General features: G+C 47.6%; 1 protein-coding gene across 3 annotated transcripts in view; it reads right to left on the bottom strand.

Moving 5' to 3' along the window:
• Positions 1–19,431, bottom strand: part of LCP2 (lymphocyte cytosolic protein 2) — a 49,073-nt gene that overhangs the window by 16,629 nt on the left and 13,013 nt on the right. For all 3 annotated transcript variants that reach the window (XM_040972162.1, XM_040972163.1, XM_040972164.1), the window contains exons 4-10: positions 12,839–12,904; positions 12,376–12,407; positions 11,453–11,490; positions 7,747–7,945; positions 5,190–5,287; positions 3,048–3,114; positions 2,867–2,950 (exon numbers count right to left, since the gene is read on the bottom strand). In XM_040972162.1, coding sequence (XP_040828096.1) covers positions 2,867–2,950; positions 3,048–3,114; positions 5,190–5,287; positions 7,747–7,945; positions 11,453–11,490; positions 12,376–12,407; positions 12,839–12,904 — 584 coding nt within the window. The remainder of the gene's footprint in view (positions 1–2,866; positions 2,951–3,047; positions 3,115–5,189; positions 5,288–7,746; positions 7,946–11,452; positions 11,491–12,375; positions 12,408–12,838; positions 12,905–19,431) is intronic.

A 19,431-nucleotide genomic window follows, 5' to 3' on the forward strand; every position in this document is an offset into this window, starting at 1 on the left:
CTGCAGATTCTTTTGTGTTTCTTCTTCTCTTGGTGTTTGTTTCCCTTTTTTCTTTGAGACTCCATGGTGGTCAGGTTCCCGGAAGAAAGACCAGCTGCACCTGAGAACTGTGGCTTACCAAGTTGCTCACAACTTTTGAATTGGTACTCTGTCTGAAACCTGCTGAGGCAGGCACAGCCCTTTGACAGGATACCAGCGTAACTAACTGGATTCCACAGCGCCCGGAAGCAAATCCTAGGTAGGAAACCCCGAACAATGCTCCAGTTCAGCTACGTGCTTGGAATCTCACTTTCCTCCTCAGGAAAATGGGATCACAGAGTTGAGCTGCATAGATGTGCTGTTAAGATCACCGGGCTGCACTCGGCATGACCGGTCAGGGGCATGGAGAGGGTGCCGAGAGCTGTTGGATAGCTCTCTTTCTCTCCTATCTACTTGGTTACAGATCCTATTAGCACCCAAACATGAAGGATCACACCATCTACATGGAGATGCATTGTTTACACTCTGAATTATTCCCTAAGGACTAAGTGTAGGCCAGGCCTACCACAGTTGTCGAGACCACACTGTCCCACTCTAAAGAATCCCGTGGCAGGGCCCGGTGTGGCAGTGGCTCAGTGACTGCCTCCTCACCTTGCATACACTAGGATCCCATTTAGGCACCGGTTCCTGTTCTGGTTGCTCTACTTCCCATCTGACACACTACTTGTGGCCAGTGGGAGACGGCCCAAAGCCTTAGGACCTTGCACCCATGTGGGAGACCCAGAGAAGACTCCTGGCTTCTGGCTTTGGATCAGTTCAGTTCTGGTTGTCGTGGCCACTTGGGGAGTAAGCCAGCAGACAGAAGATCTTTCTCTCTGTCTCTCCTCTCTGTAAATATGCCTTGCCAATAAATATAAACAATTTTTTAAGAACCCTGTGGCTAATGGAAGAGAGCTTTGATGACTTGAAAGGATTTCTATTATTTACACAATTTTGGTTTGAGGTAGAACCTCTGCTTTATAAACACACCTAAAAACCTCCGATTTCTTGTCCTTCAGCTTGAGTAGATTTTTCTTTGTTTAAATTGGATTAATTTAGATATAGTCTCTGGGTGTTTTCCAAATCTCTTGTTGAAAGTATGAAGAGATTTATTTTTCCATAATAGCAGCAATACAGAAGTAACACAAAGGTAAGCAAGCACCATCAGGAAAGGGTCTCTCAAAAAATGAACAAATGATCTTTTAAAAGTGTAGCTTTTGTGTTAGGGAGGTGATGGTGGAAGATGTAACTACTCTACCTTCCTGGAAGCCTTGGCTTGTGGTAGCATGCAGGGTTAGAGTCGGAAGTCAAGCCTTTCTTTGTGTTCGCCTAATTTGTGTTGCAGTGCACTGTTATAAACCAGGGTAACCAGCAGAGCTTTGCGTGACTCAGCAGGGCAGTGGTGTAAATGAGAGGAAAAGCAGCAAGTAACATCTTCAGATCCAAGAACTCAAAGTCATTTTGGCATTAGAGGAGGAGATTGAGGTCGCAGAAGGTTAAATTCTTTCTTCAGACTATAGCGAAGAAAAAGTGGGGTTGGAACTCCAGTCTCCTTATCTATTCAACTTTATAACTCCTTCCCCAGATCCACAGTCTGCAGCGTGACATGATGGGGAAAAGTACTTGATCAGAAACAGAAGGAAGTGGGTTTGAATCCCGCACTTGTGCTTTAGAGTCAGGAAAGTTACTCAATCTACTCAGGAAGAACCCAAAAGTTAACAAACATTTTTGTGGCCTGGGAAACTCCAAAAACAATTGGCCTACTTGTAAAAGCCATTGACAAGCCAAAACGAGACACAGTGAATGCCAATGGCGAGAGCTTTTGTCTCCATGGAAAAACACAGTTATAAAGTTACTTGATGGGAATTTAGACAGCCTTGTACCTTTGGCTTTAGGTTAGAAGTCTATAGGATCTGAACAACAAAATGGTAAGTCTTCTGTACCAATCAGATGGCTCATTAAGTATGTGGAAAACTAACATAGTGTAGAAATCTGTTGTTTGATGCTCTCCCAGAAGTTGTAATCATTAATTGATGCTGCTAACTCTGTATTTGGTCCATGAACATGGGACACTTGGATGGGCTATTCGCTTTGGTTTTTAAGCTCAAAGACCCCAGGTCCCTGATATTCTGAAACTATGTGTGGGCTATCATTCAGCACCCATTTTTTTGTTGTATTTATCCCAGATTTGGTGCATGTTAGCACATTGCAAATAAACCCTCTTGTATGGAATTCACATAAGGATTAAGTTCTGCAGCAAAATAATTTGGAGAAGGTACTTGACAGTAGCTGCATTTTAAGACAGAGTTGAAAACAGCTCCACATGAGTGTAGCTGTGGCCCTAAGATACCCTTTGTCAATTGTAGAAGGGAATTATTGCAGAATACCCCATGTCTGGTTGACTCCACACATGCAACAAAAAATAACCCCGATATTTGAAGGGCAAGTTAGCGTTCTGTAAAACATTTTCTCCTGACACCTCAAAAGCAGAGACAGAGTTTTGGAGAAAAAGCAACATCTTCATGACCAGCAAATTACTAAGCAGCAGCTAAGACAGCAGCCAAGGGTTCACACTGACTTCTCATTTCTTAGACTGCGCACCACTGTACCTCCCTCTGCAGTGTCCTGACCGTGAGCAGCCTTATACTGAGATCATACTCCTTGACTTGGTAGCTGAGCTTTCCTTCCTGGTGCCTCAGTTTCCCTATTCGTTGTGGATGGTTTTTCCAGCCTCCCTCCAGAGTTTTGTGCCATGAGTTGAATATGGTAGCACATATGAGAAGCATGTAGTCAACTCTCTGTAGATGTAAAACATTGTGACTGTGTGTCAAATGTGAATCATACCCACCTAGCACGAAGGGCTCTCTGTCGAAGGGAGCTAACGAACGGTCCAGCGGGGGCTTAGTGCTTCTGTCGATTGAAGGAGCAGGGACTGGAAGGGAAAAAGACTGAAGTCAATGAAAACAGGAGAGCTGATGGCCAGGGCGGGGGGTAGCTGGCAGGCAAGCGAGAGTGGCCCTCGTACTTACGCTTTGCTGTTTTGTGGTTTCGACTTCTGGCAGGCTCCTCGGGATTGGGCTGGGGTGGAGGTAATGGCTGATAAGGAAAAATCTGAACTTTAGCAAGCATTCCCCAAGCCTCAGCAAGAGCTGCCGGCTTCATCTCCCAGAGTAGATCGAGCTTTGTTTGCTTGTCTTTATCTTTGTGTCCTGCCCACAAACATCCGTCTTTACTTCTCACTTGAACCTCTGCGATAACTTACACTCAGACATGCGAGATGTTGTCTGCACACTGAGCTTGGCACGCCCATGCTAAGTCTTCCCCTGGCACCTATCACATTCAGAACACAATGAGCTCTCCCATGGCTTACGTAGCCCTGTCTGAGCTGGCACTAGACCTCTCTTCGCTATAGCCCTTCTGGAGGCTCCTTTCTTCTATGATCACTGAGACCCTCCTCACACAAGAGTCTTCCTACAGTTCCTAAAGATCTCAAGCTCATATCTCCTTTGGCCTCTCTGTACCTGTGCTTCCCTCTACCTAGAATAATCCTCCCACAGTCTGCACAAAAGGCTCCTTCTGCCCAAGTTCCCCATCACTTGAATTTACCTGCTCTTCTGCCTGTCCTGTCCTGTATAATTTATCCAAGTGATCTCCTCTGTACACCTATGCACTTGACTCTTTTCTGTCTCTTTCACCCATTGCTAACTGAATGTTCCTCTTATTTTCACTGTAGCCCCAGCACCTTGAACACTGCTTGGCACATAGTAACTGCTCACGAGTAGCTGCTGATTGAGTGAATGCTACATCCCAGTAACAGCTGAAAGTCTGGAGACTTCAATGACTCACTGAATTGAGGAGAAGTCTGGCTCTCTGAGCCCATGTGCGATGGTACTGCACACCTGCGAGGGAGACTCCTATTCGTAGACGGGGGCCCCGACTGTGGTGTGATCTGGACTTAAGCCTTCTGAGAAAATACTCTGTCTCCATGTGCTGGAATTTACCATAGCAGTAAAAATGCTCAGGTCACTTGTAAAGAGAACACGTCCCCAGTTTCCACGGCCTCCACAGATAGTAAATTTCACAGGTGTTCAAGTGCCTTACCTAAAAAGATGTAGTATTTGCATGGGACTTCCACACACCCTCGAGGACCCTTCAATCATCGCTTAGTGACATCTAACTCCTAATGCAAGAGCAATGCTATGTAGGTAGTCATCCTACTCTATTGTTTGGGAAATCATGACAAGTTGGTTCTTGTTCATTAAAGATGCAATTAGGAGTGAATGTTTATCCTAGTGTTTAAGACACCTGCTTGTTACCTTGGCCCATATACTTAGGTCTGGTTCCTAACTCTGGCTCCTGAATCTAGCTCCCTGTCACTGTATATGCTGGGAGGAGCAGCAATGGTTCTAATAATTGGTTTCCTGCACCTCACGTGGGAGAGCTGAATCAAGTTCTCAGCCCTTGGCTCCAGCCTGGCTGCTCTAGGCATTATCACACATGGGGAACGAACCAGCCGATGGGATCTCTCTCTCACTCTGTCTTTGTGTCTCTGTTTCTTTGCCTCTCAAATAAATAAATATTTTGACTGCATTTAGTTGACAGCCACGGATCTTGAGTCTAAGAGCAGTGAGGGCTGATTGCAGTGCAAACCACAGGAGTTGAAAGCATTTGTGCCTGAAATCTTAGGCTCTGGCTGGAAGGTGGCACGAGTCCTTCCATAGGACAGAGGGCAGCTTTCAAAGCAATTCTAGTGGGTAAGTGTGATTAACTTAGAGCAGTTCTCTGGGTCTATTTTGGTTTTCACTGATTTCAAATAGTGGAAAGCACAAAGAATTCAAGGAGGCTTTTGTTATCTACGTAGTTTGTATACAAACAAAATACTACTAAGGATTCTGGCAATAAGGGACAATAAGCATCACAGGCAAGCTTTGAAAAGTTCATGGAAAATATGTACTATCTTTTGATTCCACTTTCCATGAACACTTTGAAGGACCCTCATATTTCAGCCACAAAAAAAGAATTCCCAGGACTGGGATATGTATTTTCCCTGCCTAGATAAAGACATCTCACAAAATCAGAATTAGATAAAAATGCTTAAAGTTTTCATTTCTGGCAGAGGTATTGGATCAAACACAAAGCAGCAGAAGGGAATGGGGGAGGGGGTGTCTTACCGAGTGATTTCGGCTGATTGGCAAGGGAGGCAGGGCAGCCATCGGTCTCTGCGGGGGCACAGGCGGCTGCTGGGAGACTTTCCCGGAGGGGGGCCTGTCTGTGGAAATGCAAGAATATTAAAATGAAAGTAGCAGCGCAACAGCAGGGTTAAGTGTCAGCCATGTTCATGGATCTCCAGCTATAGATGCTGCACCCATCTATGCCTCTAGGGGCTCTGATCCGCCTCCCCAGAGCTCTGCCAAGCACCAACATGAACCTCGGCCTGGCCAGGGCCCAGTGTGGAACCCCTGGCCCTGTGCCCACTACCCTTTCCATCTTTGTTTGACTTTCTGCATGTCACGGTGTGAGTTTCATCTCACCCATAGGAATTAGAGATTCTGTCCACCACAACAGCTTTCTTGATAATTAACCATTACCAAGAGGGAGTGTTTTCAGATACATTATAAGCAAGTAAATAGACACGTGCCTCCAGATTCATGGTCACACAGATGCACACACTCAGCACAACACACATGCACACACACACACTCACACACTCACATAGCACATGCAGCTGCTTGTGCAGGGTTAGGGGCTAGGCGTTTGTCAACACTCGTGGGGATCCTGTTCTGGGTACTCCTCATCCCCCTCAAAAGGCTCTGCACTTCCTTCCGCTTCCCACTTCCTCATCTCTCTCCTCCCAGGGAGAAGTCAGTCACCAACTTTTGTTACCAATTTCAACACTTTAGAAGGGAGCTTGCACTTGCCTTGGACAGAAGCTCCCAGTAGTCCAATTGTTACAGACACCTTCCAAGGCCAGGTTGATGGGGAAATGTGGCAAAGTGCCACAAAGCATGAGTTCCAAGGGTGTGAGGACCACCTTCCCACTGTGTTGTAGGCTTTTCTCCTGTTGTCCCCCGAGGCTCCATGCTGGTAAGGACCTTGTTCTTGCACACAGAATGGACTCTGAGCCAGGGCACGTTTGAGCTAACCTCACACCCACTCTGATCATCTTTCAGTTCTCTATTGTATCATGCTTCTTACGAGCCTCTGGGCCTTTGCATAGCCATTTCTAGTGCTTAGAATGTTCTTCCCTTACTACATGCACTCTCACTCAGCTAACTCCTACTCATCCTTAATGTCAGTTTAGTATCATGGCTAACACATCCTTCCTACCTCAAGGAAGTGAGCCCAGAGTGAGCACGCATATCAACCTCACCATTGGCACTTGTCTTCCTGACCATATCTCAAGGTTAAATGAAATGATATTGGGATTCCTTTGTTTTCTGTTTTCCCACCTACTGGACCACGAATGTCTAAGAGTGAAGACTGCTTAGGTTACTCTGTTTCTGTAACTGGCATGTACAACAACTTACTGTTCCATTTCTTCACTGGGGACCGCTACTATCCTAAATCTGATGCAAACTAGATTATAGTTGCCCTCATCACATGGGGTGCTCTAAAATTACAAGATGAGGCACTGAGACGGTGCTTGTGAAAGGGTTTTTTAAATTGCCAAAGTATGTGGCCAGTGCAGTGGCTTGCAGGCTAATCTTCCATCTGCAGCTCCACCATCCCGTAAGGATACTTGGTCATGTCCCAGCTGCTCCACCTCTGATCCAGTTTCTGGCTGATGGACTGGGAGGGCAGTGAAGGATGGCCTGGATCCTTGGACATCTATATCCACATAGGATATGCAGATTAGACTCCTGGCTCCTGGCTTCAGTCTGGCCCAGCTTTATCCATGGCGATCATTGTGAGAGTGAACCAGGGATGGAAGATCTCTCTTTTTCTCTCCCTCTCTCTGTAATTCTGACTTTCAAGTAAAATAAATAAATCTGTAAAAACATGTCCAAAAAATTATGCAAGTGTTGTACAGCATAAAGGCTGAGCTGTGTTCATTTGCTGTGGTGTTGATTAATGCATGTGGCTTATTTCTTACTATTAGAAAGGGCACCATGCATGTGTATTTGTGTTTCTGTTGCTTCTACTACTAGATTAGAAACCTCATGACCCTGGCTTGTTCTTCTTGATGCTTTCTTACCATCTAGGATGGTGCCTGACTTAAATCAGCGAATAGAGTAATGAGAGAGAAATGCAATGGAAGTAACAGTTCCTAGAGATGTAGAACATGGCCTATTTTTTTTAAAGCTATGGTTAACCTCCCTCAATATCGTTATGTTGATTCTGCCAGTCTGTCTGTGGCAGTGCCACAAAACACTACATAGTCCAGGGATGGAGAGGAACAGAAAGGATCGCTTGAGCACCTGACCCCATAGCAGCCCAGCACCCTTCGATGTGAGAACAGTGCTGCTACGAGCTGCCGTGGTGGGGTAGTGATTTATCTGCAGAATTTGTAAGTAGAAACCTATGTGGTTTCTACTGTTATTATCCTTTTTCTCAGAAGAGAACTTTGAGGTTCAAGGAGGAGGAACCACTTTTCTAAAGTCACACAGCTCTGGAGGAGCTCAGCTGATATCTACCCCCAAAGCTGTCTGCTTTCTGGGTGAACTCGGGCAGCAGTGGGAGCCAGGCTTGGGGCTTCAAGGGCTGGCAGTTCAGGAAGCAGGCCCTTACCAATGTACATGGAGTTGGTGTTGGGGAAAGGCTTGGCAGGCAGGATGGAGTTCTGCAGGGCTTCCTCGTCATTGGAGGGCGGGGGCTCATAATCCGCGTCGTCTTCCACAGGTGCCTCTTCCTCCTCATTGGGGGACTCGTAGTCGCCCTCGTCCTCCCCATCCTGGTCCTCGTTGGGACTTTCATAGTCGTCTTCTTCCTGCCGACACAGTGACAGCCATAGGGCACCAGTTGAGGCGCCATAGAACTCGACGTGTTTGTGTCTATTCTCGCTGCCAACCCTCATAATAGCACCTCCCACAATCCTGAGGGCAGAGAGCAAAAGGGAGTTACCCCTATTCTACAGAGAAGGAAACTGTGGCTGGGAAGCCCAGTATCCAGGGATGGGCAGGTTATGGACCACTGAGCAAGTGCTTTTCCCTGGAGACCCTTTTGGCCAGCAGCCATGAGGGGCATGCTTGGAGGAGGATGAGCTCTTTCTGAACAAACACGTATTTTTGCTTCATTTTCTATCACCAGGAAAAAGACTAGGTGCCTGTGGCACTTGAGACGATACCAGTTGATTGTCATTTCTGTTCTTAGCCGGTCTATGCTCAAAAACATGTCTTCTTATTATAACCCGGCACCATGTTGATGACCATGCTTATGAAGGAACCCAGATAAACAAGCTCGTAATTGCAAGGTAGATAGACTCGTGTCTTGGAGGCCACGAGTGGCCGTGTTATTCTTTTGGTTGAAAGTTAAATTTGTATGTGTTGAAAGTTGAATGTGTAAAAAATGATAACTTATGAAATCTGACTCAGAGTTTGAAGCTCCTGTCTTGGAAAAGACTTGGTAACTTAAAAAAAAAAAGATTTATTTATTTTTATTGGAAAGTCAGATATACAGAGAGGAGGAGAGACAGAGAGGAAGATCCTCCATCCGATGATTCACTCCCCAAGTGACTGCAACAGCCGATGCTGCGCCGCCCCAAAGCCAGGAGCCAGGAACTTCCTCCACATCTCCCACACGGGTGCAGAGTCCCAAGGCTTTGGGCCATCCTTGACTGCTTTCCCAGGCCACAAGCAGGGAGCTGGATGGGAAGCAGGTTGCCGGGATTAGAACTGGTGCCCATATGGGATCCTGGCATTGTAAGGTGAGGACTTTAGCCACTAGGCCACTGCGCAGGGCTCAAGACTCGCTAACTTTTAGGTGTCTTGTTTATAATTACATTCTGTTTCACTAAAGGCAGAAGCACTGGGTGATGATCTTTGAAGTAGCTTGTGAATGCGGACAGTCATTGTAATAATTCCCGAGCAGAGGGGCCTCCGTGGCCCCTGTAAGAGCCTGAGCGCCGCCATGCTGAAATCGAGTGCGTACTAAATGAGCCCAGGGCTGCCAGCCACAGGAGGCTGCGACGCTCAAGGACAGCAGTGTATCAGTCACTACCTAAGAACTCCTGAGTGCTCTGCAAGGGGGCTTGTTGAAAGATTCCTGTGTTTGTTTTTGACTTGACAAATAGCTGAACAGCTAGAAAGGCAAAGGAAGGGTTGAGTGCCTTTCTAAACTCCAAAAGGCTTTGATCTGCTCTGTTGGTCTTTCTATAACTTCCAAAAATGCAGGACTTGGGGCTAGCAGTCTCAGCAGTAGATGGGTAACAGGTGTCCCATCTCCTGTCCTGCTGGCTCCCACCTAGGATGGCAACATCCCCTCCCAAAGTCTGCTCAGCCTGGACTCATAGCTCCTGACATTCCACCCTCTGTTACCTCATTCATCTTTTCTCAAGCAGCAGACTTGGCCTTTCAGCTTCACAAACCACTGTTTTCTCTCCAGCAAGGGTCTCCAAAGGACCCTACACTTAACACAAGTTTGTATTGCCAATCACATCCTGTCAGACATGTGACCCGTGCTGCAAAAACGTCCATGTGATTGGGCTCTTTCTCTGAGTTCCCCTCCTCAAGGTTCTGGTCCCTGCGCAATTTGGGGAAGAGCTTAGCTGTGCAGACACCAGGGGAGGGAAGCCCTTGATGCACAGAGGGGAAGGATTCCAGCCACAGGCTTCGGGTCACAGACAGAGTGCCAGCGCAAGTGATGGTGAAGACATAGTTTCTGTGTAAAAACAGAAACATTAGGGGGAAATTCTCATCTATTTCCCCTTTTGCACAAAATATATCTGTCATATTCCTTCATCTACATGTCAGCAGCACAAATTAAGACAAAACAATTTTTTTTTAAAGGGCATGTTCTTATATTCTAGAATCTTAGTAGGACAAGGGATGCTTTGTGCCTGTTACTGAACGGATCACTTGGCTGAGGGTTGAGCAACCTGGGTCCTGGGCTGTCTCCAACTAGCAGTGGAGGCACCTAAGGCACATTTCCCCATGAGGTTCATTTATTTCATCCATAAAATGGGCAGACTGTGCTACGATCCATCATAGGAGCCTTAGCTCAAGTCTGGCTGACACACATGGAGCTTTCTGGGCAGGGGATATTCAGAGCCCTAAAACAAGTCAGTAAGTACCTGAACCTGGGAGGTGATAGAGAAGGGTTCTGAGGCATCACTGGCTGACAGCAACCATCCTGAAAAGCTTGCCAAAGCTGTGAACTTGCACAGAGGCCACACAAACTTATACCAAGGACATTTACCCAGCAACTGTCTGTCCAGCTTCACACTAACATTGCCCTCATTATTAATCACTAAGGCTAAATAAAGATTACTACACTAAAAGCCCTGATGCTTCCCCCCAGCCCTGATTTTTTCCCTTTAAAACTTTCCCTCTTGGGCCTGGTGCAGTGGCCCGGTGGCTAAAGTTTTAGCCTTGCAGCACACCTGGATCTAATCACGGTTGCCCTGCTTCTCATCCAGCTCCCTGCTTGTGGCTTGGGAAAGTAGTCAAGGATGGCCCAAAGTCTTGGGACCCTGCACCCGCGTGGGATATCTTGAAGAGGTTTTTGGCTCCTGGCTTTGGATTGGTTTAGCTCCAGCTTTTGCGGCAGTGAATAATCAGATGGAAGATCTTCCTTTCTGTCTCTTCTCCTCGCTGTATATCTGACTTTTCAATAAAAATAAAATAAATCTTTAAAAAAAACCAACTTTCCTCTTGCCTTGACCTTTTCGAATACATCTTTAGTGGACGGTGAGGCATGGATGATCAGGCATTGCAACACTCCCCTAGATCCAACAAAACTCATTATTCTTTGGAGAATTTCTCTCTTATTATTTGTGGATGGGCTTGTTTTAGACTGATAAGGCTAAAGGTCAATTCTGAACATCTTCTTCCTTTCTGCCACCCACTGGGACTTAATCCACAAGAGAAGTGACTTTAGCTTAGATTTCTGGGTAAGAGTCTATTTGTGGAGCCACAATGGGACAGGACAAAGACCAGGCCCACGCATGTGAAGGATGATCAATGATGCAGTCAGAAAGCTACAGTGCAAGGGCCCAGCACAGCCCACCCTTGGACTATTAGCACATAGCCAAGCCCATGCCTTCGCCCCAGTCTCTGGCTACGTGGATGCTCCTATAGCAGCGTGAATTCTGGAGAGAGGCACCTTGCAGCTCTCAAAGCTGCACTCTCTGCCCCTTTGAAGATCATGCTGTCTGAGCCCTGGCTGAACCAACGTCTAATTAGAGGTGCTGCTCCTCGCTGCCTTAGTTTAGGTCTTTGTTTTAGGACTACTCTGGGCACTGTGGTTGAGGTGGCAGAACCATCCACACTATACTTACAAAGGATGACCAGCCCCCGTTGTCATCATCATGGCTCTCTGTGGAAGCAAACAACACTGCGATCAGCACCCAACATGCCTGTCTCTGAAGGAGTTGCAGCAACCTTGCCCCACCGCATCTGCTGGCCCACCCAAGCCCCCCACCTGCCCTTTGCATGCCTTGAGTAGCAGCTTGTGCTCAGTTCCAGGATGCCCTCCTGAGGACCTTATTCCCCAGAGTGCCAGGGGTTCTCAACCTTTCATGTGCATAGAAGTCACCTAGGAGTGCTTTAGTCTGTGCAGGATCTGAGGCCCTATCCTGAGAGCTTCTGATTGATTAGGGCTGGGAGGGGCCCAGGAATCAGCATGTTAACAGGATCTCTATTGCAACAGTGGAAAAAGCACCTGAAAGCCTGCTTTGAGGGTGGGCATTTGGCACTGCAACTGCATTATCGGAGTGTTTGGGTTTGTGTCCCAACTTCTGACGTGGCTTCCTGCTGTTTAGCACCCCGAGGGACAGTAGGTGATCACTCCCCACCACTTACGACCCAGATGAAATTCCTGGATCCTGGCTTTGGGCCTGACCCAGACCTGGCAATTGTAGGGATATGAGTAGTGAGCCAAAGGATCAAAGATCTCTCTTCTCTTTCTCTCTCTTTCTGCCTTTCAAACAAAAGATAGCTTTAAAGACAGCTCAGGAATTTTGTTCAATGGTTGGGTTCCTTTACGCTCTCCAGCAAAGCTCAGGTGTCTCTCTGAGGGCATCAGTTAAGCAGGGCTTCCCTGCAGAGTGGTACCTCTTGCCCCTGGACCCTTTTCTCAGTTAATGCTGATCAGCTAGTGAGCAAGGCCAGCTGTATGACACCAGGGAGCTTCAGGCACCAGAAGCCAGAAGCAGCAGAACACCTACCACCTCCCAAGGCACCGACCACCTTATAGCCTTACCTGTCTCCTCTGGAAACCGCGGGGCTTGTGGTCTGCAAAGGCAAGAGCAGTGTGTGAATGACTCTGTTGGTTTTGGGGCCTCTCCAGCTGCCCTTCTCCAGCCCTGCACAAAGACTGTCATGGAGGACATGCTCCACTGTCCCAGGAATGACTGTGTCCTTGTTGCTTGGCCATCAGACGTAAGTGATCTTAGGAACTATCAATACCACATGGGTAGGGTAGGGAGAAGGGATATCCAGGAGCTCATGACAACATGGGACCTGAAAGACAAGCCCCCTGACATCCTGAGCCAGAAGACAGAGCAGGGAGAGGAAAGCCCATCCCTCGTGGGCACCATTTTCAAGGCCCCTGGGACCGAAGGAACCTCTGTAGGCCACAGTGTGAGATCTAAGCAGTTGTGTGCCTTCCTCTTAACTTGGGTCTTCCCGGGCTTCCTCACTCTATCCCTGGACTGTCCACTCACTTGCGTGTGAAAATGCTCCTCCTCTCTTCATTCTTGTTGATTTCTTGGCTTAACTTGCTGAGAATCCTGCAGGACAAAAGGACAAATGAAGAAAAGGAGCTGAGGATTTTTTACAATCTGTGTAACCTCAGGCACCTCGGCGAGCCCCTGTGGACTTCGGCTAGCCCTGCTCCAGCACCCAGAATCCTGAATCCTGCCCATAGCTTACCACTTCATTTTCTGAGCCAAGCCTCACTCCTGCCACCCAGGGAGCCCGCCTCTTTCCATTTCACTCATCTCTGTCTCACTAAGCTCAGTGCCTGTCTCAAAGACTTGGCTTGCCTCTGCTCTGAAATTCCGTAGCTCTAGGAGCCACATAACACCGTTGTATGTTGTATTGCATGCTGATCCATGGGGCCAGGGTTTGCTGGCTCTTGGCTGAGCATCCTTGTCATCCACAACATCCCAAATGCTAATATCTTGCTCCTGTAAGTCTTCAGCCTATCTCCTAGATTGCAAAGAACTGGCTCTTGCTTCATATTTCTTATCACAAGTCTCCAGACTGCTGATCTTGGACCTGTTACCTGCTTATGTGCTCCCCTGGTTGTCTCGTACTTGGTGACACAGATTCTTACAAAAACTTGGAGGAAGTCTCAATAAGGGTGCTGCTTACAATGTGGGAGCCTCGCAGCAACTTGGTTGAAATGGCCTCAGATCTCAGACACTTTGTGTCTGAATCTGACAATCCTCACTCCACACTAGGACATGGTGAGCCTTTGCCATCAGGTCGGCATCCCAAGCATGATCTAACAACTAATGTGGATTCTAGTCTCTCAAACCCCCAGTCTCCCTTAGCCCTGGGTGAGACAAGAGAACCCTCACTAGTAAATGGCTCTGTGCTGCCCATGGGCTCAGAACAACCGAAAGTCACATTGGAGATTGTTTCAGCTTAATTCATTTTACCTAGTAGGGAACCCAAGAGCAGTCTAAAGTAGGACTCAGGGGCTGGTGTTGTAGCGGTTAAGTCTCTTGCAATGCTGGAATCTGATACAAGCACCAGTTTGATTCTCACCGTTCTGCTCTGGTCAGGCTCTCTGCTGCTGTACCTAGAAAGCCAGTGGTACATGACCTAATATCAAGTTTCTGTCATCTGAGTGGGAGACCCAGCTGGGTTTCTTGGATCCTGGCTTTGGCCGGGATAGGCATTGGCCATTGCAGCCATTTGGAGAATGAACCAGAGCTCAGAAGATTTCTCTCTCTCTTCTCTATCTTCTCTCTCTCTGTCTGAAAGAGCAAAGTCTGTCTCCAGCAGTCACCACTTCTGCTTTCTTCATCACAGCCCCGGCTCCCAGCTCCCCCACTTCTCCAGGCTCTCAGGGAAATGTTATTTGGAATCAGAATCTTTCTTTTTTAAAGATTTATTTGTTTTTATTGGAAAGTCAGATACACAAGAAAGAGGAGAGACACAGAAGATCTTCTGTGCAATGATTCACTCCCCAAGTGACTGCAATGGCTGGAGCTGCGCCGATCTGAAGCCAGGAGCCAAGAGCCTCCTTCAGGTCTCCCATGTGGGTGCAGGATCCCAAGGCTTTGGGGCATCCCCGACTGCCTTCCCAGGCCACAAGTAGGGAGCTAGATGGGAAGTGGGGCCACTGGTACCAGAACCGGTGCCCATGTGGGATCCTGGCGCATTCAAGGTGAGGACTTTAGCCATTAGGCCACTGCACAGGGCCTGAATCAGAATCTTTTACCTCACAAGAAGGATAACAAAAGCAAACTTTTAAAATTAAAATGCTGTTAATTTAAAAAAAGTCTGCAGCGATTTCTTTGTGCTTGTAATGGCGAGACTGGCAGCAATTCATAACTGTTGAACTATCAAAACCACTTGAGCAAGACCCTCGGAGCATGCCCCACATCAGGGACCTGGGATGGGTGGGAGACTGGGTGGGGCTTCTTTCTCTCTTTACCTCCCCCTTTGCCCCAGATATAGAAAAAAACTGTATGGAAATGATAGTCTTACCCGCTTTCCTTTAGCCCTTGAACCTTTGTGCCCTAATCAGCTATGTAAAGATTGTCAAAAATATAATAAAAAAGGAAAAAAAAGGAAATAAAGAAAGCTTAAATCATGTATAAAAAATTTTGCTTGAGAGGCATAGAAAGTTGAGACAAAGAGATAGTTCTCATCCAGTGGTTCACTCCCCAAGTCTCTGTGACGGCCACAGCAAGGCCCGGGCTGCACCTGGGGCACAATCTAGCTCCCCTTCAGGACAGACAGGAGCCCAACCACTTGAACTTGCTACTTCTCAGGGTCTGCATTGTTGGAAGCTAGAGGCAGGAGCTGGAACCAGGGATCCAACTCAGACACTCTAGTGTGGCATGTCCTTTCAACCACAGTGTTAAACACACACTGCAGGATAAGCAAAATTGATGAAAATGTTGGGGGCTTAAGAGGACAGAGAAGGGGACAGGGCAGTGTTATCCCCGTGCAATGACATCACTGACTGGTGGAACTGCCAGCGTCAGCGACTGCAGAGGTGGCAGTGCTTTAGAGGGTGGCCTGGTGGCCTCCTATTCAAGTGAGAAGATACTTGCAACTCGGCTCTTTCTGTTCCTTGAAACGGATGTTTGAGGAGAGGATGGGCAGGCAGGAGGAGAGGGCTCCTTTAGAGTGGCTGGAGGAACCAGATTGGGATCCTGCATCCTGATCCCAGCCAGGTGGTACCAGCTGCTGCAGCTGCTGCTACTGTTAAGGTCACGTGCTGATTCGGTGATTGTTATGGAGCTTTCTAAGCACCAGTACCCTGTTGGTGTTGAATGTGCATCATGCCCAAATCAGACATAGATCTCTGCTCTCGAGCAACTCATGTGCCCAGGAGGAAAGATGGACAACAAACAAGGGTTGTGTAGGAAGGAGAAATTCCAGCCACCTGTGTGACATCCTCATGGTGAGAAACATTACTTGTGTGCAAACTGACAGTGGTGTAAATATACCGGTTATATCACAGGTTATTTAAATGCAAAGCAAATAAAATTATGTGCAACACATAATATTTGATAATTCATGCTCATCAATGGCTATGCCACTGGTTTCCCAGAACACAACTCAGTCATTTTGAAGGAACCAGACTGTGTGTTCATGCAGGCAATGGTGGCAGGCCCTGGGAAAGAAGGTTGGGGAGTGCAGGGGTGGGAAGTGGTTGCAGTGTAAGGTGATCAGGCCTCAAGAGGGAGGTGGCATTTCAGCAATGACTCCGTGGGGAGGTGGGCAGAGACTCACCTCAACGCCCCCATTGCTCAAGGTTGGGCTGAGCTGTGACCTGTTCCCAACGCTGCTTGGATCGTGAAAAGCCCTCCTGCCCTTTGTGGTGGTGCTTCTCACCGGTATCTCTAACAGCCAGGCTGCGGCTGCTGGGGCTGTTGCTGGGTAGGGAAGGAAATGCCAAACCACAGACTCAACCGAGGAGCGGCAGCAGCAACAGCGTCTCAAGACAGAAATTCATGACCTGGCGGTCCAGCTTGCATGTTGACATGGCTGCCCAGTTCCTCCTGTTTTGCTGGACCTGGAGACCACCTGTGGGCAGGACTCCTCTGCTAGGGGCTGAAGCATTGAGTAGGACGCTTACGGGCATGGCAGAGATGGTAGCTGCCTCCATGTGCAAAGTTGCACCCTCCCCCCTCACTCCCAGAGGACCAAGTGACAGTGAGTAGCCGGAGGTGACTCATTCTCTGAGCTCTGCAAAAACCCCTGGGCCTCACTCAGGACCAGGGAAAGAAGCGAAGGGGGCTGGGCAACCACAGACAGTGGTTCTGTCTGCTTCCCCATGTTGGAGAGATGTGCTGGCTCTGGAAATGGGGACGGAACTCCCATAGGAAGTCATTGCAGGGAGTTGCTTCTTTGACTTGTTGCATCATGGGGGGGTCAGATTTCACTGTCTCAGTCAGAGATCTCTTGAAGCAGTCAAAGGTATGGCACCTGCAGCCATAAAGACTGACTACATTGTCCTGCACTCAAGGCAGTATCTAGTGACAGCAAATAAGGCACTAAGCAGGTCCCAGGTTCTTTCTCAGCAGAATGAGGGGGATGGAGCTGACAAGGGAGTCCCTAATGATGGTCCCAAGCAGCAGGATCACCCAGGTCCAGATTCTGGACAACATCAAAATCAAACAACTCCTGATGATTGTGAAATAAATCCCTGTTTCCTTGACATGGCTGAAGATGTTTTCTAAATGAGGAGGAAGGGGTGGGAGAAAAAGAAGGAGGAGCTGTGGAATTATGAAGAGAGAGGGGGAATGGCAAAGAAGAGGGGCCCCAGTCCATCTTGGGTCTCTTCCCTTGTTCTCCCTTCCCAGAGCCAAGGGCAGCCCACCAACGCATCACACAAGAGGTGAGAAAGACGTCATGAAAGAGAGGCAGACAAGCAGAGAGGAAAGGAAAAAAGAGAAGGAAGAGACAGCAAGGAAAGGAGAGAAGGAAAAAAACCCAAAAATAATCCCCAAAACAGAACAGAAAACACCAGTGCCACCAGCACACAGGAAGAGAAGTCCCTGTCTTGGGAAAGTTCTGTTTTTGTCACCCGTGTTGTCACGTGTGTGGTTGTGTACTGGCTTCCAAGGGAAGTATATTTCTTACCACGGCTTGTGTAGTCAGAGCTTTGTACCACTTTCCTCCTTTCCCTCTGACAGTGAGCTGGGTTTCAGACCACCCACTGGCCTCTCCAGGCCCTGGACTTGTCCCTCCAGGCCCTGGACTTGACCCATGTTGGCCCCTCAGCCTGTCCCCCTCCAGTTCTCTCACCACCTCTCTGGGCTTCCTCAGCCTCTTAGCTCCTTTGTGCCCTCCTCCCAGCACACACTGTCACTCCTGTAGCTTGCTCCTGCTCTATATTTTCTCTTGCCACTTCTAAAGATCAGCCTCCATGAACCCAGCAACAAAGCTTCCAAACTCTGTCCTTGTCACGTGACAAGGAAATCGCCACAATGTGAGTCTTAAAACTTAGATAGTCCTGTCCTATGTACTGTCATTTTAGACCTGGATGGAGAAGTTCCCACAGTCAGGGAGCCTGATGTGAGGGAATAGCTTAATGTCCCAACCTGTCACCTTGCCCTGCATTCCTGCAATTTCTTATTTAGTGTTTTAGTTCTGTCTCACAGCCATCTATGCAGTATACCAGTGTGATAAGTTTCATCTTATTGCCAAGGAAGCTGAGGCCGCACAGAAAGATCTTTGTCAGAGGCCATCAGGCCAGTGTTAACGTGGACCTGAGCACTGGAGTCAAGTTCCCTGAACTTGCTCTGGAGAGAAAGGAGTGATGGCCCAAAGGAGTCAGGAATCATGGGGCAGGTCTGGGGGACTTTCAGGAGGACTGGGCAGCTGAGAAAGCTCAGCAAGTGCAAGGGAAAAAGAAAAAGTGTGCTGAAGACAGGCCTTGTCTTGGTGTTGGTTTTGCCGAGGGATGGCATATTCTTTAACGAGCACACAAATACTCTTCTCACCCCTGGGTTCCCGTTCCAACTGCCCTTTTTGCTTCCTTGTCTGTTATATCTCAGGGAGAGATGTAGGAACAAAACATAAGGACCAGAGGCTCTCCTGCCATTAGGAGACTCAGGGGCTCACCAGAAGACAGTTCCCTAACCTGTGCATGGATGGGAGATTACCCCAGGTTCCGGCCACTGCCGGGAACAGGTACAGCGAGAATCACAATAAAGAAAACCAACTGATACCTAATTGCTGCCTATGCCACTCCTTAATTCTTCAAGTTGCATTGTGTGTTCAGATATAAAACTTAGAAAATCTTATTTAACCTGACCACTTACAGGGTATACCGTGTGGTTGAATCTAGGCCTCTAGGCCCTGTATATGCAGCTTCCCTAGTTTTTTTTTTTAAACATTTTCCCTATCATAATATTGAGTATGTCTGAAAATCACTCACATCCTGAGAGGGTGAATATATTTTCAGACAGGGACAGAGAGAGAAAGAATGAGAGAGATGAGAGAGAGAGAGAGGGAGTTAGTTCTTCATCAAAAACTGCCTTCTTACACAATCCACTTAATAGTGATTTTTTTTTTTTGAAACTTTGGGAAGGGGAAATAGAGACATTCAGAGTAGTGTACACTTGTTTTGGTCTGATATACGTGAATATAAGGCCTTTAGGGTAATGGTCAACACGAATCAATCCATGTACAAGGGAACCAAATGAGTAAGCAGCAGAAATCCTCCTGTGCCAAGGACAATCTTTGCAATTTACACGGCCTGCTCCACACTCTTCCCTAGCACTGAGAGTCAGTCCTTAGCCCGTCCTATATGAGAAACAGGTTCAGACTGCTAAAGTGACTGCCCCAATGTCCAGATCACGGAAGGTGAAATCATATTTAGAATTTGTGTCTCCCTCACTCCAAAACCTCATGGCTTTTCTATTTTTTCACTGTCTCTGTCCTACAAAATAGAGTAATTCAAAACAGAGTAATTCATAAAAGTGTGAAAGTTGGGGATAGGATTGTGGCACAGTAGGTAAAGCCACAGTCTGCGATCTTAGCATCCCATAGGGGCACATGTTCATGTTGTAGCTGTTCCACTTCCAATGCAGCTCCCTACTAGTGGCCTGGTTAAAGCAGC

Source organism: Ochotona curzoniae, unplaced genomic scaffold (genome assembly GCF_017591425.1).
Source record: "Ochotona curzoniae isolate NIBS_2020 unplaced genomic scaffold, NIBS_Ocur_1.0 contig_1, whole genome shotgun sequence".
Classification (NCBI taxonomy): domain Eukaryota; kingdom Metazoa; phylum Chordata; class Mammalia; order Lagomorpha; family Ochotonidae; genus Ochotona; species Ochotona curzoniae.